Source organism: Drosophila willistoni, chromosome 3R (genome assembly GCF_018902025.1).
Source record: "Drosophila willistoni isolate 14030-0811.24 chromosome 3R, UCI_dwil_1.1, whole genome shotgun sequence".
NCBI classification, from domain to species: domain Eukaryota; kingdom Metazoa; phylum Arthropoda; class Insecta; order Diptera; family Drosophilidae; genus Drosophila; species Drosophila willistoni.
Genome location: NC_061086.1, coordinates 17,267,794 through 17,293,343, shown reverse-complemented (window position 1 = coordinate 17,293,343; position 25,550 = coordinate 17,267,794). Strand labels below are relative to the sequence as shown.

The 25,550-nt window shown below is 35.7% G+C and overlaps 1 protein-coding gene across 1 annotated transcript in view; it reads right to left on the bottom strand.

The window, feature by feature from the left end:
• The window catches only part of LOC6647274 (homeotic protein proboscipedia), a 37,268-nt gene that overhangs the window by 922 nt on the left and 10,796 nt on the right, over positions 1 to 25,550 (bottom strand). The window contains exons 2-7 of the mRNA XM_047013215.1: positions 22,634 to 22,648; positions 2,809 to 2,951; positions 2,370 to 2,484; positions 1,672 to 1,803; positions 1,432 to 1,604; positions 626 to 1,368 (exon numbers count right to left, since the gene is read on the bottom strand). Coding sequence (XP_046869171.1) covers positions 626 to 1,368; positions 1,432 to 1,604; positions 1,672 to 1,803; positions 2,370 to 2,484; positions 2,809 to 2,951; positions 22,634 to 22,648 — 1,321 coding nt within the window. The remainder of the gene's footprint in view (positions 1 to 625; positions 1,369 to 1,431; positions 1,605 to 1,671; positions 1,804 to 2,369; positions 2,485 to 2,808; positions 2,952 to 22,633; positions 22,649 to 25,550) is intronic.

The following is a 25,550-nucleotide window of genomic DNA, read 5'->3' as shown; positions in this document are numbered from 1 at the left end:
CTAGCAGTCTTCATTAACTTGTCCTTTAAACAAAGTTTAAGACGTTCAAACTTATCGAATGGCAGATGAGAGAAACTGGACTAAAAACTCTAACATTTTGGAAGAATTGAATGGATAATTATTAACAATAAATCGTGTTTTGAAGTATTTTTAATTGTTTGATGGGAAAGACGAAAACTATTGCCTCTTTCATGTAAACTAAATATGATCAAATTTGATGTACTCACTTTATATTACCTGATAACGATTGATAATTATTACTATTTAAGATTTTCAAGTGAAATGTATGGCCCTATTGCATTTTAGAAATTTAGTATACAGTTTACAATCAAAAACCAAAGTGCCGGTTTAGCTTCGGCTCCTTAGTGAACAATTTAATAGAAAATTAATTAATTATTACACGCTATTAACAAGCTATAAAAGAAATTCGTACTCGCATACTATGTGACATAGTCAGTCTGAGTTAAATCTGTCTAATTCCAACATCTCCAAAAAATTGATTTTTAAATTTGCTTTCAAACTTGCAAAAAGTATCAACTTCGAACAAGTTCGAACCAAAACGTGCCAAAGTAAAACTGCTTAAACACTGCTTGCATGCGACTTATAACACTGTTTGTCTACTTACTGTTGTTGATGCTGCTGCTGTTGTTGTTGGTGTTGCTGGTGTTGTTGAAATACGACTGACTGTTGGTGTTGGTGTTGTTGAAAACTCATGTTATCATAGTAAGCCGAACTGTTAAAGTTGCCTGGTCCGTTGATAGGTGGCGCTTCAAAATCACCAACATGATGTTGATGTTGGTGTTGCTGTTGGTGTTGGTGTTGTTGAAAACTCATGTTATCGTAGTAAGCCGAACTGTTAAAGTTGCCTGGTCCGTTGATAGGTGGCGCTTCAAAATCACCAACATGATGTTGATGTTGGTGTTGCTGTTGTTGTTGTTGATTGTTTTGTTGGTGAAATTCAATATCGTATTTGCCATAGTAATCTTGCGTTTGCGGTTGTTGTTGCTGTTGCTGCTGGTGTTGTTGTTGTTGTTGTTGTTGTTGTGGCTGCTGCGGTTGCTGATGCGGATGCAACTGCTGCTGCTGCTGTTGTATTTGCTGCTGCTTTGTAGAATAGTAACCGCCAGGAAAGTAAGCACCACCACCTCCATTACTTGCTGAGCTATTATCATTGAGGGCTGTGGGCGTGGCATTGGAATTAGCATTATTCTGATAACGTTTCTTTGCAGAACCTTTGGCAGTCGGTGGTTGCGTTGTAAGCGCATCCGAATCTCGACGAAAACTGGCCAAACTGGCCGTTGACGAGTCGTAAGCCGAGCCAAATGGCGAGGCCTTCGACGAAGTGGAAACTGCCTCTTTTTTAATAACCTAACCAATTTAAAAAACAATATTCAAGTAAAGTTCAAGGATCAAACAGTAATATTTACTTACCTGACTCTCGTCTTTCTTTTTGACTTTAATCGGACTACTTTCCTCGATATCATCGTCCAAACTGACACTAGATGCCACACTGGAATCAGCGCTAATCACATTCGAGGCGGATACCGTGGTGCTGCCAAGCAAATTTGAAGAGATGCCCGTCTCCAGCGATGAATTGGGTGTCACTTTAAATTATTAATTTCAATTATTAGATCTACATTTCAAATGAAATTTTCTATTAAAAAAACGTACAACTTCCTGCGCTTGGATTATTATTAGTGGCACTCGGTGTATTGTTATTATGTCCTCGGGAATTTGATGTAGAATCGGGTATATCATCGGAGGGCAGTTCGCAACCTTGACACGATTTCTTCGAATTTGAATCTGTACACAAAAAAAAAAATACATATATATATTTTCCAAGAACTTAAGTTAGTTTACGTGTACCAATCTATATATATATAAGTATATAGATGCGCCTGAAATTGATGATTTGCTTTTATAAGGACAAGCAAAAAAAGGGAATAAAATAAAAGAGCAAAATTATGTCCTACTCTTCACGAGGCGAAAGGGGTTAGCTGGCGCGGAGGAATGGGAATGCAAAAGTTAGTTCCAAATCATCTTGACAATGATTGATAAGCCACAGCAAAAGCATCTTTTACTTTTGATTCTGGGTAAAAGCCTCAAACTCAACCAAAAAAAAAACCATGAAAAGTAAAAGTGGAACGCAAAAACAGCCTGGCTTAAAGATGTGAAGAAACGGAAGACATAAACTCTCTCAGCCTCTTGTGGATTTTTATTTTTTTTTTTCCAGCTGCCTTTTTTCTCTTCCTTTAACAGTTTTTAAAGAGGCCAAGTTAAGTTGAGCAAAGGAGAGCGGTGAGTACTTGTTTTTGGTTTAATGCTCTTTGTTCTTATACTAATTGATTGGTAATAGTAATTTGACTTACTGCTATCGGATTGATCGTCATCACCTTTGAGACTATCTTTGTTATCCTCATCGTCCGTTTTCGATAGGGTTTGCCTCTTGTGTTTCATGCGACGGTTTTGAAACCAAACTTTTACCTGTAACAAGGAAACCAAACCAATTTGAAAGGCGTCAAGGTGAGCAATTAAATAGAGAAATAGGAAGCAAGCCGAGCCTCTTCTTGCCGCTGCGTCTCTGTCAACCTTGGCAGAATGCAATTTATCAGAAATAATGGAATTTTTCCACCTTTCCACCAACGGTTGCATCGTGGCCAAGGCGAGATGAGATGCTTGCAAGCTGTTGGCTGCGGTGGCTGTTGAAATTTATTTATTTATTTGCACACGGGAGGAATACATTGAAATAAATTGAAAGGAAGACACACAGAGCCACCGCGAGAATGGTGTTTGTGAAACTCAACTCACCTGTCGCTCGGTCAGATCCAAGCTGGCTGCAATTTCAATTCTTCTTGGGCGGCATAAATATTTATTGAAATGGAATTCCTTTTCCAGCTCCAGCAATTGGGTGTTTGTGTATGCAGTACGCAGTCGTCGGGGCAGGCCGTTTTCTGGAACGAATTCAGCTGCAATTGAGAAATTGCATTTCTTGTTTGAGACTCAAGAGTGAATGTGAATTTCATTTTTGAACACGGCGGCGCTTGAGTGGCGGTGGGCGTGGCCCATGCGTGTACTTGACATATTGCATTCGTTTTCAAGGTAAGAAATCGCAGATACTTTCCCATCCATCAGCATCGCGTCAGCTGGTGCATAACAAATCCCAAATCCTTAAACTACGCAATTCTCTCTAGAAAGTTTACACCCCCCCCACCCCCTTTCGAAAATTTAAAAATTGCAGCTGATGACATTGACGCATCTCTCTCTCTCTCTCTCTCTCTCAAGTTTGTCGCGAGCTGTCACTATGTCCCTTCAGCTTTAAATGAGGTGTATAGGTATATTCAAGCGTTAAGTAATTAACAAAAAATCTAATCAATCAATCTGCCGGGAAAGACGGGTGCTCAAAGCCATGTTCTCAAGTAGTTCGGCTACTGTTTTGTTTGCCTTTCTTATGTATTTCGTGGAAAGTGGAAAAACCACTTTTTCCTTTTGGGTGTAAACGCAATTTAAATTCTGGTGATGGTAACTTTATTTGTAATTTTCAACAAACCTACTGAAGGATTAGCCGTATAGCAGGATTTGCAAACGATAAGTGCCCCATGTTTTTTTCCAAAATCACTAAAAGATTGATTCTTTGTTCTAAGCCAAATAGATACATTGACTAGAAATTAATTTGGGAAATTGTTGTTATTTCTCAAAAACTCTGAAGTTGGCAGAGAACCTGTAACATCGTCAATATATAACCGATTTTAGATTTCATAATGCTTATTATTTCAATCTAGGCATTTCAAGCGAGAAAAATATACCGAATAACAACAAGGATGGACGGATCCAAAAAATACGTTCGGAGAGGTTCCTATCAAGAAATTAAGATTTTCGGCATAGAAATTTAAGTAATTATCAAATAAGTCATTCTGTCAGTATGATGATTTATCGGAATTGCAAGACCACTATGCAGACTAACTAGTTAGGAGTATAAAGAGCCCAAAAAAGTCAAAAGATTATTTGAACTACTAACATATCGGTGGTGTCCGTAGCCCCTGAGCTCTCTCTGGATCCGACCGTGTCAGCAAACTACTCTTATTTATTTTTGGAGTCTTTCAAAATTGCTTATCTTAATTTTTAAAGAACTATTCCTTTAAACCCGCTTTAAAATCTCAAATATTGATTTGTTTTCCAATATGGCGTTAAAATTTGTTAATTGCCTGAAGTGTGATTTAATTAAAATAAAACTTTTTGAAATCTGGTAGAAATACAGCCTACAGAGCCTACCCCGAAAATTGATTATTACTTGGTCCGGGTTAGTCCGGCATTGTTGAAAGTCCTCGCTTATTAAGTTTATAAAATAATTTAACCAAGTGTTTATAGTTATATAACCTTTTTAAAACTAAAGCCTTATTATCTGGAATACAAATGAAATAGACAATTAAAAGACTATAACTAAAACAAAAGGCAGAAGTAGTTCTAAAATAAGGCAAATGTCTATGGACATTAGTAAACAAATTTTGATTAGGATAACATGTCGAATATTTTAAATATTTTTGAATTTTAAACATTGATTGTCAACAAACTGATGCCATTTATATATTTCTTGATTCCATGGTAAACTATGATTTATGAGCAAATAATTTTAAAATTCAAAATAAATTTCCTATAATATTTCTTTCACTTCATTAGTTGCAGGCGAAATATATATTTTATTTGTATATATCAAACATTATCATAAATTCAATTACAGAAACTGAAAATTTGACTATCTTGAAATATGTATGGTAAGTGAAAGAAAAGTAAAAAAAGGAAAGAAAATCACATCATAAGAGTAAGTAGTAAAAGGAGAAAGACAAGAAAAAAATTGTGCATATCATTCGAATTTTGCTATTTTTATTTTTCACCGTGAAATTTGCATTTAGGTGATGTCGAAGAATTTTCGGTTGAAAATTTCCAGTTGAACGAGCTGCGTAAACACTTCCTCCGGTTGTGCTCTGACGGCGATGTGAAAGGCAACCAAATGGCATCCCAGACATAGACACTGATTGAATTACAGATGCGAGTTCCTTCATCAATACTCTCGAAAAGCGGATGCCATAAACACCACCTGGTGGGGATGCACAGAGCAACAACAGCGACAACCCGAACCCATTTCCCCTTTTTGGGAAAAAGTCGTGTATACTATATGCTACTTGCGAAAAGTGCCCAGAGAGATACAGATATGGGAAGCGAAAGCATAAATTTCGCACAAAAGTTGCAACCAACGAAAACTGTTTACGAGCCACAAGGAAGAGGACGAACAGCACAAACTGAAGGAGCATGAGCACGAACAGGAGCTGGGGGGAAGAGGCAGAGCAGGGTAAGCAGAGTGAAAACTGAAAAGTAAAGTGCACAAAAGCAGAAAATATGATTTCCTTTTTGGCGACGACGAGCAAAAAGATAATTTTCTAAAACCAGGACGACCGAAAGTGAGCAAGAGAGAAAGGAAGACAGTGAAAGGCTGCGAGAGAGAAAGAGCTGGCAAAAGATTTGCAGGCGAAAATGTATTTGGTAACCCAAGAGTTGAGTGCAATTTCTGCAGCCTGGTCAACGACATGATGATGTTGGTCCTACAGCTACAGCTCCTCCCACTCCCACATCAACGCCTACATCTATAGTCCCCCCCCCCCACTCCTCAGCACTCGTGCTTCAAAATTACAAAATGAATTTCGTTTGTCATTGGCTCTGGTTTGGCTTGGGAAATGTCATCAGCATGGATGAAATGCCGGAAAAGTCAAAATGGAAACTTATCAGCAAGCAAAACTAGCAGAAAGGATACTTTCTCTGTGTGTGTGTGCGAGTGGATTTTAAATCATCACTTGCACTTGGCCTACGGGCTATTATATTCTCATAAATTTCGCTTGAGCATGTGTTAAAGCATAATATACATATAATAAAATTAGGAAGGATATTAGCCCTACTCCTTCATCGTCATGATTTACAGCCCCCTTCAAAATACACTTATTAACTTTGTTCTGGCTACTAAACGGCATAATTTACATTGTTAACACTTAAACGCACTCGTTCACACTGTCCCAAAAACCAAAAGAAAAAAAAACCTATACCATCCTTTGGCTTCAACGAAAAAACGTTTGGAAAAAGTGCAGTGAAAATTTATGTGTATGTTTTTCCTAATTTCAACAGGACAAGTGCCAGGGCGAAGAACAAAAAGGGGGTGGGAAAGCCAAAGGTTGAAGAACCATTTAACACATTTGCTGCTGCTAGACCGAAAATTAAAATGAGTGTAAATTTTGCAAACAATTGCAAAAAATTTCTATAAAAGGTACAAAAGAACAAGGAGATATGTAAATACTTAAAGGATTCTGTTTCACTAAAAATACACTCAAAAAAAGGTATTTAATTCTTTTTAATAGATGTAGCAAAGATCTTTTGTAATGGCAACGAAATTTTTTACTTTTTAGACCTCTTAGAAGCATTCAAATGCCATGTCTATATAGTAATTTAAATGTCTGTAAGTAATTATAAATATAAGCTTTATACATTTACAAAGTAATGGCATATATCTTTTGTAATAAGAACAGGATGAATTTTAAATTAAGTATAAGTATTCCGATATTTTAGACATTTAGGCAAAGAATTTATCCATATATATTTATACAGGCTTCATAAGTAAGTCATTATCCAATCAAAACATATAACTTAAATTTCATAAAGAAATGTAAATTTCATAACAAAAAGCTGAATATTTTTTTTGAAACCAGTGCAACATTCAATATCTTAAAATTCACTTTTAAGAAGCTTAAATTTAAAGAGAGAATATTTTAATGAATAAATTTTCTTATATAATAAAATAACAGATGATTAGTTTCTGTTTTTCACAGTGTAATTCATAGAAATTTCCCCCTCACTTGAAGAATTCCAAGGAATTTGGAGAAGGAATGTTGGTGTTGTCGTATCTATTTGCTTACCACTAACTACATGCCACACATTCGCTTTTAAGCTCAACCTCAACTTACACATGCCACAGTCAGTGTCCCTGTCCATAATAAGGATGCACATTAAGGACATTTGTGGCAGCGGTCAACAAAGGTTGGGGAGTCCAAGAGACGACCGACCTAAGGACCCCAGATGACCGAAAGGTGGACACTGGCAAAAAATGACCTCAATTTATCTTGCCACAATCTTTCCCCCCACCCACTTCTTGCATTGCCATTGCCTGTAAAGGCACAAAGTGGAGAATGGGAAAATGGAGTTAGTTGGTAAACTAAACCTTACTCTTGACTTGAATTATGTCTACGTTTTGCGGTTGGTGTTGGTAAACGTAAACTTTAAAGAAAACAAAAGAACTCATGACAAATTCAATGCAATCTCTTCTGGATGATTGTGGAGTGGTAGGAGGACAATGACGACAACGAATGCGACGTGGCTTCAAAATGCCAAATGTTGCAATGCACCAGAGAAGAAACAACAAATAATAGAAAAACAAAACACGATACAGATACAGATACAGATACAAATACAAATACCTAGCTGACGAATGCGCAGCAAAGAATCATTAATCATTCTCAGGCCCCAGAGCTAGACATAGACGTAGACGTACAAAAAGTCAATTTCTCAGTGAAAATAAATTTTGTATCAGTATCTTCAGATATACATATATGTATCTACATACATATATATAAATATTTTATTGGAAAATTGACAAATACCCTAAGAGCTGGCATTCCAATGCCACCTAAAGCTCTAAAAGGTTCTCTTCAATCATTTAATTGTACAATTTGATTGACATTTATGTGAAAAAGTACAAACTACTTGCCTCTCGTCTCCTGGATTAGTTTTAATTAGTGTGAGAGAGAAATAAAAGGGGTGAATCCTACACCTCAATCCACCCCGGCCAAGAGGCCCGAAAAGACCACACCACAGGATATCATAGCAGACATTTCCGCATTTTGTGTTAAGAGTGTTTTACTCTTTAATGTCATTACCCAGAGACAGTGTCAAAAGATAAATTAGAGAAATATATTTAATGACTTTTCATGACCAGCAAATGTCACACAATACAACCATTTACAGCAACAAAACGAGAATTGTCTGTAAATAAATAAGATTGTTGATCTAAGAGACTTCTTGTTCTTCTTCCCGGTTTCTGCTCTGCTGGAATTTACAATTCTCAAAAATTGTGCGGTGAGAGAGGTGTGAAAATTTTTGATTAATGTTCTAGAACATGTAGTGTTTCGTTTTGGAAATGTCATTGTCAAATGCTTATAAGTATTTAAATGATATAAATATTTACATAAAAAAACTTAGAAGAATAATTTGGAATAACTTAAACCAACTAACTAAGCCTTATTTTAAATTTTAGTGGACAATCTATTTAGTTCTAAGAATCCTGACGAAATCAGTCTGAAGATATTATTTTGAAAATTTTTACAACAGAAAGAAAGCTATATCAACAGTAAAGCAAAGATTTCTATCTTTATTCGGTTACCAATTTTTGGCACTTGTTATAAAAATTTTGTCGCAAGATAAAATAAAGTTTACCTACTTAAACAAAAGAGTCGTTTCGTTTTTGGTTAAATACTTTTGTGTGAAAAAATATATAAAATATGTTACGCATTGTATATATGTATATTTTTATATTTTGTACTCCCTTTCCCAGGTCCTCTTTTCTGCCCTGATCTTTCCACTTCTCGTTGTTTATATCAAAAAGTCATTAAGGGGCAATTTTTTGTTTTGGCAGCAAAAGAAAAATAAATATTTTGTAGTCAGTTAAAATCTGGTTACATTTTGGTGCCACGGTTTTCACTTCGCCCACAGAGAAAATTTAAATTGAGTTGATGAAGTCAAGTTGAATACTTTAAAGCGGCTCAAATTGAAAAACTTTCCACCAATACAAATATATCGTGAATACATATAAAATATACAATGGCATATACAATATAAAAACGGTGGAAAAAAATTGTTTATGTCTGCCATGAAAATGTGGAAAGCTGCTTTTGGTTGTAGAGACAAAGTTTTTGTCCAGGGCTTAAGACCAAGTCTCAGCCTCTTAGTCGCTCTTCTCTTGCTCTCTCTCTTGCTTTATATATGAATATATCTATCTCTGTCGATGTCTCTTTTTCTCTGCGATGGCTGCTGCTGTCATTTTGGCCTGGCACCGGCTCAGAAATATGAAATCCATCAGGGGGATGATGCCACCGACAAAGCTGTCAATCAAAATCAGCGAGGGAAACTTTTTTCCATCTTTTTTGCATATAGAATATTTACATTTTCCATTTCCAAGGAGTTGGGGTAGGGTAGGTATAGAATGTTGGTTGGATTATAATATTTTGCATGTCTGCTCAGATTGAAAGCAAATTACAAAAATGAAAATTTTTATTGAAAGCCCATGAATGAACGAGAGGGAAAAGCGAGACGATGCCCAGAAGTAAAATTAATGTCAATTTAAGTGGTTTTTCCCATTGGAAATCAATTTGATTTTCGTATTTATCAATAAAATGCCAGACACGATGCGAATGCGATTACCGCACAAAAGTCGCATTGAAAATTAGTTTCGAGTTCAAAGCGTATCGGCCGACTTAGTGTGAATGTATGTACATAAGTAGTCTATATGTATACTGGACGTGGACAATGGAAAGCTCGGCTTTTGCGCCTGCGCTCGCATTTTTCGCAATCGAACAAAAGAAACTCCACTGACCATTGAAGAAGAGAAGAAAAAATGAAAATGATTGTATTTCATTCCTTAGCTTCCAAAGCTTCGGTTTCAGTGGCCATTTCATGGGTTGGATGAAAAATTATTATTGTAAATTGTATGGCGGGCGGAAGGCCATGCCTTAAGCCAAGACAAAGACAAACATCATGGTGGAGACTCGCCGCTGAAGGCCAAAAATCAGCTTAAAGATCGTTTGAAATCTTGACACTTTCAAAAGGCCCAGCACCAGCAGCGACAGCAACTGTTTCAAATGAATGAATCGAATAGAATGAATGATGAATGAACTAGAGATGGAACTCACGTGACACGATTTTCACTTGAACTACTACCCTATGACTGGATTCAAAATATCAGTACGTTAATCTCATCGTATTTATCTCATCATATTGTTTATTGCATTTCATAATAGTCGATCCCCTTAAAACAACCGACTCAACGTGAACTCCATGATATTGGAGAGATTTTGGATCATTGCTTAAGTAGTTCTGATTCCAAAACTAAAAATGTGAGATTTGCTTTCTGTTTATAACGAAAAATTCGAAATCACATAAAACTTAAAGAATAAATAATTATTAATTTTGTGAAATTCGAAATTCGTCTATCTAAAATCTTTTATTTTAGATAAAGTCCATGTCTCGATTAACAAGGATTCGCTGATATTTTTTAGAAACGTAAGCCAAATCCAGGTGTACTATAAATACTTTCTAAATACTTTCTCATAATTTTATAATTTTTAAAACAATTTTAGTATTAAACTAATGATTGAAAATTTCGGTTAGAAGGCACCCAAAAAGTCTAAAATTGATATATTTATCTCTCGAGCTATTTACATACATATATCGTACATTTCGAACATTTCTTCCTGTAGTTTACCAATCGAATCTATATCAATGCTATCTTCCATCTCTAAATCGTCTTCTTAAACAGCAATATAATCATCTTTTTCTTTCAGATATACAAATGTATATAAGCAAGTATATATTTCATTCATTTATGATTAATCAATATTTTTGTTTGTTTGAGATGCAACACAAAAGCATCGCAGCCAAGTGGAGAGATCGGCAGCATTTCTTCTTTACTGACTTTTCGTCTTTCAGGTCTGTCTCAGTCTCAGTCGGAGTCTCAGAGTTTTGGTTTCGGTTTCAGTCCCAGTTTCGGCATTTGACAGATCAACGTGTGCTGACAGCTTTTGTGTTGTTGTATTATTGTTGTTGTTCCTGTTGTTGCTATTGAGCAATGTTGAGCATAATTAATGATGCGGCTTCAGCTTTTGAATTTGGCAATGGGGGCAGAGCAACAGGAATGGAGTTTTGTTTGATCGCATTGGTTTCACGCCACTCTCATCAGGGGGTTTTGGTTGGTATTTGTATTTTGTTTTGTTTGTGTACTTTGTATTCCCGATAGGCAACGAACTGGAAATCGAACCTACGATTTGATTGATCTAGCTACTGTTCGTTTTCACGGTTTATTGCTGATGAGTTCAAAATAAACCACCAGACAGTAGTCAATAACAAGGCTATAGATTATAATTGGATGTACACAATGTAAGCTCATTTCCAGGGGCGTAGCGAAAAGGGCAATGAAGGGGAAAATATTCTTAATGCTGAAAAGTAATTATTAAAAAATCTATCTAAATACATAAAGTAATGAAATGCACATTGTTTAGGTCAGCAAAGAATGTCACTTGTGTCTGCAAAATGAAATCTTTCAGGATATACAAAAGTAAATTATAAAGAAAATGGAATGCCACCATGAATTAAGGGGACATTTTACTTCTTTGCCGCTTTCGGTCAATAAGATTTCTATTCTATTTCTGAAATCTTTAATTAGTTATGGAATGTAAATTAATGGATAGAATTAAATTTAACTAATAACTTTATCTACAATATCTATATTAAAAATGTTATTATCCTGTTCACATTGTTTGTGATAAATTTGTATTAAAAAGGTTAGAGATTGCGACCTATTGAAATTTAAATTGAATTTAAACCGGCTCGAGGTCAATCTTACAAAAGAAGATTATTTCAAAGGTAACACAAAAGGTGGTCTTCGGTATTGTAGGCTTCGCCAGCTTTTTTCGCTTCATTTAGTTGGCAATGTAATTCCCAACTAGTTTTAGCGTTGAAGACATGGTATGGCTATTGCAATTCTGGAGTTCTTTAGCAAAGTCTGCTGATGATAGAACTTGGTAGTTCTTGAAATAGCTATACAGACAACCTGCTCACCTTTTTGTGTGTTACCTTTGAAATAATCTTCTTTTGTAAGATTGACCTCGAGCCGGTTTAAATTCAATTTAAATTTCAATAGGTCGCAATCTCTAACCAGATAACACTAACGGAAGGCACGCCGTTATTTTTGGAATTTTATTCCAAAAAAACCCCTTTTTCTATATGGTACAATATACCGTGTATAAAAAGAAACAGGTCTTGAATTTAGTTTGTTAAGGGCGAAGCTCTTACACTAATATTTCATAGCGCCTAAGGGTAATGCACAAAAGGTGGTCTTCGGTATTGTAGGCTTCGCCAGCTTTTTTCGCTTCATTTAGTTGGCAATGTAATTCCCAACTAGTTTTAGCGTTGAAGACATGGTATGGCTATTGCAATTCTGGAGTTCTTTAGCAAAGTCTGCTGATGATAGAACTTGGTAGTTCTTGAAATAGCTATACAGACAACCTGCTCACCTTTTTGTGTGTTACCTTTGAAATAATCTTCTTTTGTAAGATTGACCTCGAGCCGGTTTAAATTCAATTTGTATTAAAAATATAAAAAAATCTATGGTTTATAAATCTAGAGTCTTATGCGGCGATATAAGAAATAATATAGTAAAGAAAAAGGTCTCAAGATCTACTACAGAAGTTTTTTTTTTAAATAGATAATGTATTTAAATTTCTTTTTAAATCGTTTTGACCACTACGTTAAATTCTTATCACATTTCCGCTTGAGTTTTGAGGGACGCAAAATTTTTGTATTCTTCCTTCTACCGTTTCCTTTTGGTTTTTGTTTTTCTGCTCGATTTGATTCGCATTAAATAAGAGCGCTGTTAAAATGCAAGTAATTCGCCTATTGCAACACCAACACAACTTCAACTCCCATTCCCAATCCCTGTTCCCAGTTCTGACTCCCACTCTTAACGCTCAACGGGAATTAGATTGCCAGCCAGGGATAAGCGAGAAATGAGAAAAACCGCCAACTCATGAGCCCGGAGACGGCCAAGGAAATTGCCGCATTCCAAGGAAAGCTCGACCTGTGGCCAGCCGGACGGACTAGCTGATGCCTTACGGCATTTCCGTTGCCTTTTGCTGTTGCCACAAAATGGAAAAAATTTATAGAAAAATTCTCGGTTGCTATATACATATAAATAAAAACTTTTGCCTTAAAACAACAGCAACAACCACAACAACTACAATAACAATGGCAACAACAAAATAATGCCTCATTTTTTTCCTTATCGCAGCAATAAAGCAGAATAAACGCTTCATTTCCATTTGTCTTGCAAGTGAAGTCGTCGTTCCTCCTGGCCAAAGTTAGCCTCGTCACTTGCTTTAAAAACTGTGTGTGTGTGTGTGTGTGTGTAGAATGGGGGGACAAGGTGGATCCAACAGCTGGCCAAAAGGGAAGATTTGCGGGGAGTAAGGAGAGGGGTTAGGCAATGACCACCCAGTCTGTAGACATCAGAAGGGGCAAATACAAAAAAAAAACAAGAAGAAATGAAGAAAAACCGTTTACACGCTTGTTTTTTTGCTCTTCTCTTCTCTGTTTCGTCATTTCTTATAGCACATCGTCTTTTTCTTTTAGTCGTTCTTTTTCCTTTCCTTTTTTTTTGCTTTTTTTTATAGCTCTACCAAGTTTTGCTTATTTTAAACACGAACAGCAACAACAAACCGGCGGCATAATATTATTTTGCACAAGAGAAAAAGAGAGAGAAGAGGCGAACAGAAATAAAAAAGCAAAAGTCACTTCCGGCATGGCCAAAAGGAAAGCGCGAAAAAGTCTGCGACCAGCCAAAGAGTGTGCAAGAAAGACAGATGATAAAGAATGAGAGAGAGAGAGAGAGAAAACTAGTTTGAGAGCTGTGGTAAATGCGAGCACTGACCCTCTTGTTGAAGAATTTTTCCAACTTCTAATTAACTTGAAAAATTTGATAAAAGCCAACTTTTTTATTTATCAATAAGTCCATTAAATTTTTCTTAAAAAGCAATCAAAATCGGAGATCTTTATCGAAAATTTTGAATGGTTTTTATCGATAAATTTTTGTTTTGAAGCATTTGCAAGATTGCTTTACTAGATATCAATTTAAACAATAATTATTGGCATACCTTTTTAAGAAAAGACTCGAATGGGTCTCTTGGTCAAAATATGATTAATATAAATAATTATAATGTAAAAGTAAACCCATATAAGATTGTAAACATGACTCTAATCGGGGTCGACATTAATTGGTAAAAGAGTTGTCGTAGCTAGGGATCCCCCTTTGCAAGACATACAAGTTACTTGTTATCAGAAAATGAGCTTATTTTTTCCTTTTTTACCAGAAAGAAATGTTTCGGAAATGATTAGAAATTTTATTATGTGGTGGGTGGGTACTTCAGGCTCACAGAAAAGGTTAGTCTTAAAAAAACAAAGCTAACAAACATTTTAAGAATTTAATAACGAATACCAAATGTTAATGTTAAAAGGTTCAAGACAATTGATAAACAAAATTCTAGTTGACAGTTCCCTAGACACAAAAAACTGTCTTCGCAAAATGTTACTTAACTAAACTTGTATAAGTAAATAATTCTGAATATGTATTAGGAAAGTAAACTACTAACTATGTGTGGTAAGTTCCCACTTAAAAAATGCAGTAACACCTACATCAATTTTTCCCATACAGTTTAATAATTTCATTAGATAACATAGATAAACATATTGACAGGCAGAAAAGCTATGAAGCCATTATTGATTATCAAACATCGAATGTATAAACATATAAATTCGTTTGGAATAATCGTTATGCACAAGTCAAGTTAAGCTTACCTTCCATAAAATTCATGAAATATTTCGACTTGAAAAATTGAGCTAACATATTTGTATAAATGATGTATGTATACCTATGCATGGAATATGCCAGGCAGTCTTTATTCGACTAGAAACTATGTGACATTCAGCATATGTCGCCACCTGTATGTAATGTACGATACACATGCATTTGACATCAGTCACGGCGAGGCTAAGGGTGAAGGGGAGTAAAGGGGAGTAAACGTTGTTTTCATATTCCTGAACTTTGACGAAGAGGCAAGCATGTAAAATGCAAAAGTTTTTCCAGAAGGAAAATGGAGTTGCTTAGGCAAATCGTATGTGAGACATTTGGCAGGCAGCGGGCAGCGATTTATTTAATGTCTTTGGCGCACAGGCAGCAGGCAGCAATAAGCAGTCAGCAAGGACTTTGCCAAGGCAGATGCATGTTCGAGTGATTTAGATGATTTATAACTCAAGTCGTTGACTCGAGGGTTAATATTTGGCCAAAACAGCAAACCAAAGTCAAAACCGAACTGAACGCATGTTTTCTTTACCCTACCAAAGCAGTGGGAGGAGTGGAGAGAAGTGCCGCATGGCAGAGGACTTAAAATTTACGCATAGTCAATGGCTCTTGGCCATTGGCCCATAATTCATTGAGGAAAGGCGGCGCTTGTGGCAAATTGGAGGTTCCATGGCATTCGGCACAGCTGCAACTAGAAATTGCTGCCATTGGAGTGACAGAGGGTTGGGTGGGCTGAGCAGTATGTGGGGGGGAGTGCCAGCTTACGCATGCAAAATTCAATTATCGGACTGGCAACACGCATACGCCATGTTGTCGTCGTATTCGTAGTCGTCGTCGTCGTCGTCGTCTGTTTGCGGCCGGCAATTAATGCCTCGGCATTGCCAACGCCAGCCGTTAATTAATTTGCATTTTACGTCAGGCCCAGAAGTCGTTGCTGAAGCCGGCTGGGCAACAACCGCAACTAAAACTTGTTGATTATCCACAATATTTAAATATATACATATACATATATGTACATATATGTGAATATGAGGAGAAAGAGTGAGAGGTAAACATATTTCTATATACCCTTACAACGGGTATACAAAATCGTAAATCTAAAAATTCCTAAAGAAGAAAAGTTATAGAGAAATTATATTATATTCTTCAATAATTGTGATTACATTCAAATCCATTTTATAAACATATTTTTAAGATCTCTTACTTGGATTTATGTATCTGTTTCTAAAGTATTTTATTTCAACACTAAATTGAAAGAGAATTTTGTGTATTTAAATGAATGGAATATCAAAGTGAGTTTTCCATATTTTTAGGTTTAAAAATTCTCAGCACAGAATTTTCCGGTATATCTGCTTATGCTCCTTTATTTCGGATCACAAGAATCAATAATAATAGAATTAGATTTCTGATTGTGCAGTCCAAGAATCTACATAGCTTTTATCAATATTATAGTTTACTGGAATATCTTAAGCATTATTTTGGTTTATTAGTATTTCAACTATGCATCAATTTGAGTATACTCACGGGAAAAGTGTATATACATAGGCGAATCTATTAAATACCGAGCCATCGCTTGTCAATTAGTTTAATTTGCGTATAACCAGTGTTGAGTATGAAAGCTGCTCTGGCAATTTTATCGACAAAAGATTTATAGTATTTTTAAATAGTTTTTTGTTTCGCTTGTAAATTAAGTGGCCTGTGCTGATAGCTTTATTAATGGTAGTAAAAAAAAAACCAAACAGAAACTTAAGCGTTTAGTTAATATAGTGGAAAATCTAAACTAGCCAATTAGTCAGAGTATATGCAATGACAATTCAAGGCCGGATGTGTTTAGTTAATGATGATAATTTCTCAATCTAGGCATACAATTTTACTTTCTCTTCTCATTTCAATATAAAAACTGTGCTTAAAGTTTGTAGGTAAATCTTTAAAGTCAATGGCCATAAAATACTTGGGCGAAATCCCGTTTGTCCTTGTAGTAACAAAGTAAAGTGCCTGCTGCCGCTGCCACTAAACCAAAAATCTAGGTTGACTTATATACTTCCGCTTCCGGCAGCAAACATACGCTTCAAATCCAAATCCTCCTCCATCTCCGCCCACTCTTCTCCATACTCCAACCGCTTTTTCCTATACCTATATTTTATGGCAAAGAACTTGGCGTAGAAACAGAATTTTATGCAAATATCCTAATCAAATTCACATTTTGAAGTTCAACTGTTTTATCCAAAAGTTTTTTCTTCTTCTTCCTTTCCCCACGCTCTTTCGCTCTTCTGTTACCTAGCAAAGCCTGACGCGTGTTTTAGACACCGTCGACGACGACGACGACGACGACCACGACAACGATGCCTGAGATGCCACCCATTTTTAATTTATTTCCACTTAAAAAACGAAGAAAACCAAGTATGGCAAAATCTGCCAACACTCTCCAAGCCAGCCGTAGCTCGTATCCGGGTCCGGGTTTGGGTGCGGGTGCGTGCGTCCGGTTGGAGCTTGCCTGTCGTACTTTTTTCTTGTCGTTCATTTTTTCCCATCTCCCTCTCACTCACTCTTGTGTTTTTCGGGGTTGGTGTTATCGGTCGAGAGGTGGGTTGGCTCCGGCAATATCCTCATCCGTGTGTTACATTTCTTGCCGGGTGTTTTCTTTTTTTTGAGGGTGGGGGGAATGTTGGTTTCTCGCCCACATATATTTTCACTTCTCCAAACTTAAATCTGCATGTCGAAAGCGATTAAACAGTTACCAACAAAGGAAAAAAATTAAAACAAAAGCCAAAAAGGATAAAAATTAGTCACTGTGGTGACAGTAATTTCAGCATAGGCAGTACACACTGCAGCAGTAGCTGGCTTTTCCTCCTACCCCCACCCCCCACTCTCTTTCTTTCTCTGTCTATCTATTTATCTCTGGATGGAAATTCGTTGCGCCACTCGGCAACATTTGTGCAACACTCGCGTTCTTCTCTCCACTCCTGCTCATCCTCATCCTGATGGTCGGCTGCTGTCAAGTGATTAATTGCAATTTAAACGGTTTCAATTAAGGCTGTGCGCATCTTTGTGCTGCAATGAACCCGGGATATTGGGGGGATATTGGGTATATGTACTTATATGTAAATGCACTGGGTATAAAGTACATAAAATTTGAAAATATTGACGAAATTGGCAGATAACTGAGTTTGTCTGTGTATATAATAGAATTCTAATGACTTCGTAGTAGAAATAGAGAACCTTAAGTAAAGCTTATGGATATTCTCTATTGATATAAATAGCCCATACTCAGTTTAAACATTAATGTAGCTTAAGTTGAACAGTCGAACAGTAATAGTAGTTTATGGATAGATTAGGTTCAATCTTTAAATTGGAAATAACACCAAAATCACTCGGGATTCTAATTATATAGATATAGATATATACAACTTCCTGTTTTAAAGCGCAGATAATGTGACATCATAAATTGCGTTTTCCTTTCACTCCTTCCACTCAGTGTTTCATTCAATCATTCACTCACCTCACTTGGGCAACAATTAGTCCTTATCATTTGCTTTAATAGTTTCATAAATAGTTTTGGCCAATATTTACATGAGCCTGGGACCTGGCCTTTTGTGAAAATGTTTGTCTTCAAATTGCCTGTCTCCTTGGTAGAAACCTCATTGTCTTATTTCAGCCCGCTGTGCGTCAATGTGTGTATGTCTCTGTGCATCTGTCTCTATCCCACTTAGCCACTTAGTCCCAGAGTCGTCTCGTCAAGGCATCAGTCTGTGGGCTTTCAAAACGTTTTCATTACAATAGTGCGTTGTTGCCGCCACAGTGGCCGACGTTGCTGCCGATCGGACAAATGTGTCAGAGCTGAAACGTCATGATTAATGATGCAAACATGTGGGCCCGAGTCCGACTCTGCCTCTGACTCCGGCTATGTCTCAGTCTACGGCTTGTACTGCGTTATTTTTTTTTGTTTTTTGCCTTTTTCTTCTGTGCGCTAGCGAGGGCAGAGACACAGACAGCCTGGGGTAAGGGCTGGGCAATTGGGCCATAGTGGTTGGGGTATGGGAACATTTTATCAAGGTAAATTAAGTTGAAGACACCCAAAAAAACAAAAATAAAACGAAACGCAAAATGAGGCAAAAGAGAAACACATATATAGCATTTAAACATGCAGAGGGAAACATTCTTGGCCTGAGCATCAAAAGTGAAATTAGAAATTAATCCTTAGACAAGACAGGCAATTCACTTGACCATTGAGATGGAGAAGGATGGAACTTAGAGGGTGGGGTTTGTCGGTTATTATTTATATATAGTGGTTGAAACTGAACCACTGAACTGTAGTAATTTGTGGTTTACTTTAAAAGGGTTGATGAATAGAAAATAGTTTGTGAGGGAATACAAATGAATTAATCTTTATAATGGATCCGAGGCAAAATGATTTAGAATTGAACAATTCTAAATCGGAAATTGCTATTATTTAATTTAGTTTCAGATTTTATTATTATTAAACAATGCATTATCAATATGACAGTATCTACTCAAGAATTAGTAAACTTGTTATACTCACAATCAGTAAATAACACATATTGATCCAATTTAAAATCCTCTTTTAATAAATTTTCTTGAAAAAGTTCCGTGTCTGAAATTGTTTTTCACTTTATAAGGCATTTCTAGTTTGTCGTTTTTTTTCTTTATTTCTAAATTAGGAGAAAAATTTGTTGAGATTTCTCAAAAGTCTTTCTTTTCAAGGGTATCTATGGTATCTATATATTATAGTGGTCCGATTCGCTTAAATATGAAGTTTCATTCAAGTCGCTTTCAAATTCCGAAGGACAGACGGATAAATGGACATGTCTCTTTGTCGTCTTCTGATGTTGCTTGAGAACAAAATTATGAGGTCGGAAACGTCCCCTTTTCTACGTTACAAATATCTCATTAATATTATAATTTTCTTTGCAAGACTATAATAATTAAGTTTAATAGTAAAAAAAAGTAAGCTAACATACAAATTCATAAAGTGTACTCAAAATGTATATTCCAGGAAATAATTTGATGTTTGGGTTATGTTTTAAAAAGACAGAGTGTTAGGAGAATCCTCGAATGCATGGACTTCATAGAAAATATGACGTGACGTTTGAAGGATTCCATAGGGCCTAAAGAAAACTTTCATCAGTTTGAGCAGTTTTTTACATAGCAGACGTTTTCAAACTAATTGTCATCTTTAACTACAATTCAAAATTTCTATCTATAAAAAATTCGCAATCCAAAAAAGTCTTCACTAAAGTAAAAACCATTTAATGTCTAATCGGCCTTTTTCTTTTTCAAATATTTTCTATTTAAAAGAGAAAGCCTACCAAAAACTAAAAATTAATATATTCCAGACACCAATTAAAATAATTTAAGCTCTTTATTAGGTCAAGGTTCTTTGTCGACCAATTAAAAAATTAAAACTCACCCATTACAGCTGAAAAAGATTATTGTAATATCTTTCTTTGCTTATACTTAAAAATGTTAGGAGGCAAATTAAGAAAGAAAATTGGAATTGAAACGTGATCGAAATTGGGATCCCATTTTAATATGATATTTTAAATAGAATTCTTATTAATTTATCAAAATAGAATTTATTTTATGTAACACCATTGTTAATTTCAACAACTAACCAATGACGAAGAAAAAAAGAAAACGCCAAGGACTCGCCAACTTCATTTGACCACAAATATTCTGGGGTGTTATGGGCAGGTTTCATGGCCAGAGAGGAGGTCATGTCGGTATTTTTGGGTGGTGGGTGGTAGGGGGGGAGGGTTGGTTGAACAAGCGATACAATAATTGCTCTGGGTCCGTCGTCATCGTCGTCATTGTTGCGGCTTTGGCATGAATTATAAAAACGAAAAAAGGCAAACACGAACAACCACAGAGAACAGAGGAAGAAACAAGAATTCTATATGAAAAGGCAGCCATTCATTCATACTAAACACACACACACACACAGATACACACACACACATTCATACCTATTGGCTCATATGAGGGGCCAGTCATGCAATGGTCAGATAGAGAGGGAGAGAGCCGAGTTGGAGCTGGAGTTGGTCAGGAACCTGAACCTGACATGTTCTTTTTGATCAGACAACACAACGACAAAGCCACCACCAACAAAAAAAAAACCTATATATGTGTGTATATATAGATAGATATGTACTTGTACATGTATATAAAAAACTAAGTTTGTTGTCATTGTGGGTATTCAGCCAGCCACCATGTACGTGTGTGTGTGTGTGTGTGTCTGTGAGTGCCTCAATCATGTAATTATTTCCTCTGCAACCGCTTTACCGATTCCACAGCTAAAAAAAAAGAAACAAAATAAAGAACTGAAACTTGGTAGCGTGTTCTCTTTCATTCTCTTTGTGTATACACGGTCTTTTTTTGGGTTTTTTGTCCATATGCTAAGCAAACAAATGGACAAAAAGTACCCCGGAGTATAGCTTGGCTTTACCTTGTGAGATACGTTAAAAAAAGTTTTCGTGTTTTGTTACTCAATTTAATTCAGGTAAAATTTGTTTCTGTTTTTGTTTTTTTCGATGGTTGTAGTGTTTTTTTTTTGTTTTCTTGGGTTTTTGGTCACGAACATGAAAAAGCGTCGTTTCCGTTGAAATCGACCTCTCCAAAATGGTTGATGCTTGATTGGTTCAAATTCAAAATGGCTCTGGCGAAACGAAAATAACGAGAACAGCTAAAGGCAATGCGACGACTTCAAAATACTCTATGAATACATGTGGGCAATTCTCCAGTATCGAGCGTGACAGTCAAAGTAAAAAGCGCTATATCAAGACAACTTTTTTTTTTTGAAAAAGGGCCAAAACTTATAGCTCTTGACTAGTACCATATTTGGTGCGAAACTTAAATTTGGAAAAGCCTTTGTTTTCTAGTAAATCAAAAATATAAAACGAAATAATTCGCAAGCTAGAAATAAATATATTTGTTTATAAGATAAGTATTTGCGGTACAAATTTCTAAACTTAAAGATATTTATCGGTTATATGCAATATTAATTACTTATATGCACTTTTTGAAATTTTTAACTACATATTTATTATATCACATGGATCGTTAAAGAACGGTTGCCATAAATTGTATTTTTGATAAAAATTTCAAGAGCTATTTCATGTATACATATATCAGATGTTTAGGTTGAAAAGAGAAAATTCTTTAATCAATCTCATTTTCATCTATTCATTTAAATAACCGAGCATTGATTACTCTCCTTTTGAATTTTTATCTATCTTGTACCTTGAAAAACTGTTATCAAACTGTCTAATTCAAATTTAGGAACCCTTTATATAGATATTTCTTTTAATCTCATTAAAGCTTCAATGACATTTCATAATACAATAATTTCTCTATAGAAATTACAAAAAAGTATAAACAATTAACATTCTAGATGTAGATTGTGAAGTCCTATAACCTAAGCTAAAACCTAATGGCAAATTTAATGAAAGGGTAAAATTGGAACAAATTTTTCCACTTGACTTGGGTTTTATCTTTAGTTAGCAGCTCTTTGAAAACAAAAGTAGCTAAAGCTCCTCAAGGGAAAAGAAATTAAAATTTGCCAAATACGAGAGAAAAAAAACTTTTTAAAAGTTTTATTTTGCGGTTATTGTGATTTCTTTAAGTTTTTTTTTCTCTTTTTTGCCCAACCTTTGCCCAAATTTTGTGTTTTTTTTGGGCGTAGACAAATTTCAAATAATTACATTTAATTAGGTTGCGGTTTTATTTCCATTTTTTTTTATTTTCCTTTTTTTTTTTGCCAAGTTAATTTATTAGCTTACCTCAAAACGTATGCAATATGATTTTGTGTTGTATTTTGTTTTAGCCAATTCAAAAATGTTTCTTGTGGTTTGATAGTTGCAAAATGAAGATACATATATAATTGAGGAGTACAAGACTTACTTATGGAGTTATCACCTGCAATAAGAGAGAGAAAGGTATAAAAAATATGAATTAGTTATTTAAAAAAGAAACAAAATTTTATTTCAATGTGTAAGACAGAGAATTGAATATGGATTGAATTGAATCTAATGCAAGTTGAACAAAGACTTTCAAGACGTTTCGGATTTTTTCACCATTTTATCATTTGTATTTTCTAATTAAATTTGGCATCTCTTCAAATGCACTCCCTCTCTTTATCCCTCCCTCTACCCCACTGTTTCATTATCTTCTCCATCTTATGGTAAAAATTTGCCAGTCATATTGATGCTTTCATATCGAAATAGTAATAAATATTTACTTATTTATTTTGCTAATCACGCAGCTGGCATTTCATGTATCAATATTGCTTATGAAACTGCATAAACTTGGCAGCGGCTCAAAGTTCTTCTTCAGCCATCTTTGACCCCTCCAACGCCCATCTTCCATCAAAGTCCCAAACCAGTTTCTGGGTATTAACTTCAAGCCAAGCCAGACGCTATTATTTCCAACAGCATGATTTTATTTGCCTCACAGCGAACTCCTTTCCATGTATCCTTCAATGGCCTCTATCTACTTTTTGCTTATATTTTTGTTTTTTCGGTTCTTGTCTTGACACAAAATAATAAACTGACGGACATGCTGGAAGGAAGAGGACTTTTCTCCAATTACTTGACTCGGTTACTTGGACCGGGTATCCAAGTTTTGTCTTTAGACTTTTTCCTCTTTGCTGGATCAAAGTCTTGACCAAAAGCCAGTGCACTGGCCCGTTACGTGCTGCATGTGTTGCCCATGTCCATATTCCATAACCAACTACAACACAAGTCCCATCTTGGAGCTTCCGCTGACCCAAGCTTGGGGTTAATTATTTTCCACTTTCTGGCAAAACTTTCTTAGTATGCAGTGGCAACTTTGTATCAAGTATAACTAAACTATAACTATATATAAACTCGTTCTCTACATCTTGCATATTGATAAGATAAGCATACTTAAAAAAAAAATCTCTTAATGATTTATGAATCTCTTTAAAACATGGTAGAAAATACCATGATTATAATTTGTTCAAGTTGATGTAGTTGAAAGATGCTTTTATATTCCTTCTTACTTCAATTGATTATAGTTGAAAAGTTTTAAAATATCTGCGGGATAATAAATGAATATCAAATCGGGCGGGTTAGTTAGCAAGATTTGATTCGATTCTAGTTATGTATCCTTTGTAATACATTTAATTTGTGGAAGTTCCTCTACCACTTTGAAGATTCACTAGTTGGGAATATATTAAAATTATTTGAAATAATATTAGTTTGGGGGTGTTTCCAGATTGTCTTTACTTCTCCCCCTGGATTAATTCCTTTGCACTGAACCCTCAAACTTTTCGAATTCTCTAGCTTATCTTAAGAAATATTATTCTTGCTATGGATAACATTTTTAATACAAGAGACCTTTATTTTAGATATTTATGTATTCCTTGATAAACTTTGGAAATATTGTTTATTATTTATTTCTTTATGTTGTTTATTATATTAATATTATTTATTTTACTTTATTACAAATGTATGTATGTAATTCCACTTGATATTGAAATATTTGGCAATTTAGTTGCGTATATTTAAGTCATTACAACATTTTCATGGTCTTTGCTGAATTATTAAATGTTATGGAATGGCACGTAATAGATGTTCTTTGTAATGTAATGTGGTCATCAAAATGATAAAAACTGGGCCATTTATGAACCCAGACGACAGCCAATTGGATTGGTTTGACTAATGAAAAGGGGTTGAGGGGTTCTCGTTGGGGGAGTGGTGGGAGGCAGGTTCATTCATACATTTGTATGCTTGCCTGCATATTGTAATTGATTTTGGCCAGGTCAGCATTTAGGGTTTGAAGCCATCAAAGTGTTTGTTATTAATGGTATACGTATTTGCTATTGTTAAAAACGCATTGGTTCGCAATTGCTTTTCGTATCATAATAATTTGTTGGTAAATAGCCGTAAAATTGATATGCAATTAAAATAATATTTCCATTTTTCCGTGCGAGTGAAAAATTTTCAACATATCACGTAATCATATGAATTTTTATGCCCCACACAGCTGTGAAACAATCACGACAACTGTGAATGTGTGTGTGTGACTGTGCGTGTGTGTGTGTGGGTGTGTGTGGGTGTTGCAATTTAATATGATTACCTATATTTAATGTTAAATGTCTTAAAGCTGAAATCAGTTCAATTCGGTTATGCGCAGATCAGTTCGGTTCGGTTTTGGTTTTAATTTCTTGCCAGGACAACGCCCCACAAGGACTAGAACAGTGAAAGAGAGGCTAAAAAATGGAAGAGTGACTGCTGCGTTTAATGGCTTTTGAATGCAAATTCAATTTTATCGCACTGTTCACTTTTTAATAAGATTTCTTCTGCCGCTTGCCCCATCCGGCTCATCTGTTGGCGAAAGGTGCACTCTGTTGGAAATGAAAATTAGTTGCAAGCGCAAACAGAAAATTGAGGCAAAGCCCACAAGAACAAGAACAAAAAAAAAAGCGAAAAATATAGAAAAGAAAAGACACGCGACTTGCGACCTGCGAAAAATGCTTTTGGCGCCACAAGGCTATAGACCTGCCCTTTACCACCGTACCAGACCCCCTACCCCTCTCTCTCTCTCTCTCTCTCTCACTCTCTCTCTTTAACGTTTGTGCTGGTGGTGGTAGTTCTCACACATACACACACACACACAGAGACATTTTCTACTTTCTACCTTTGCGTTGCCTCCAAGAGGGCACAACCTACAATCCAACAAATTGCGTTTTGTGCGATAGTGGGTGGGAAAACTGTCAGAATGAATGAGTAGACTGGTCACACCTTCTTGTCAGTCAGCCTTAAGGGGCAGCAAAAGCAGCAAAACAAAAGCCCAC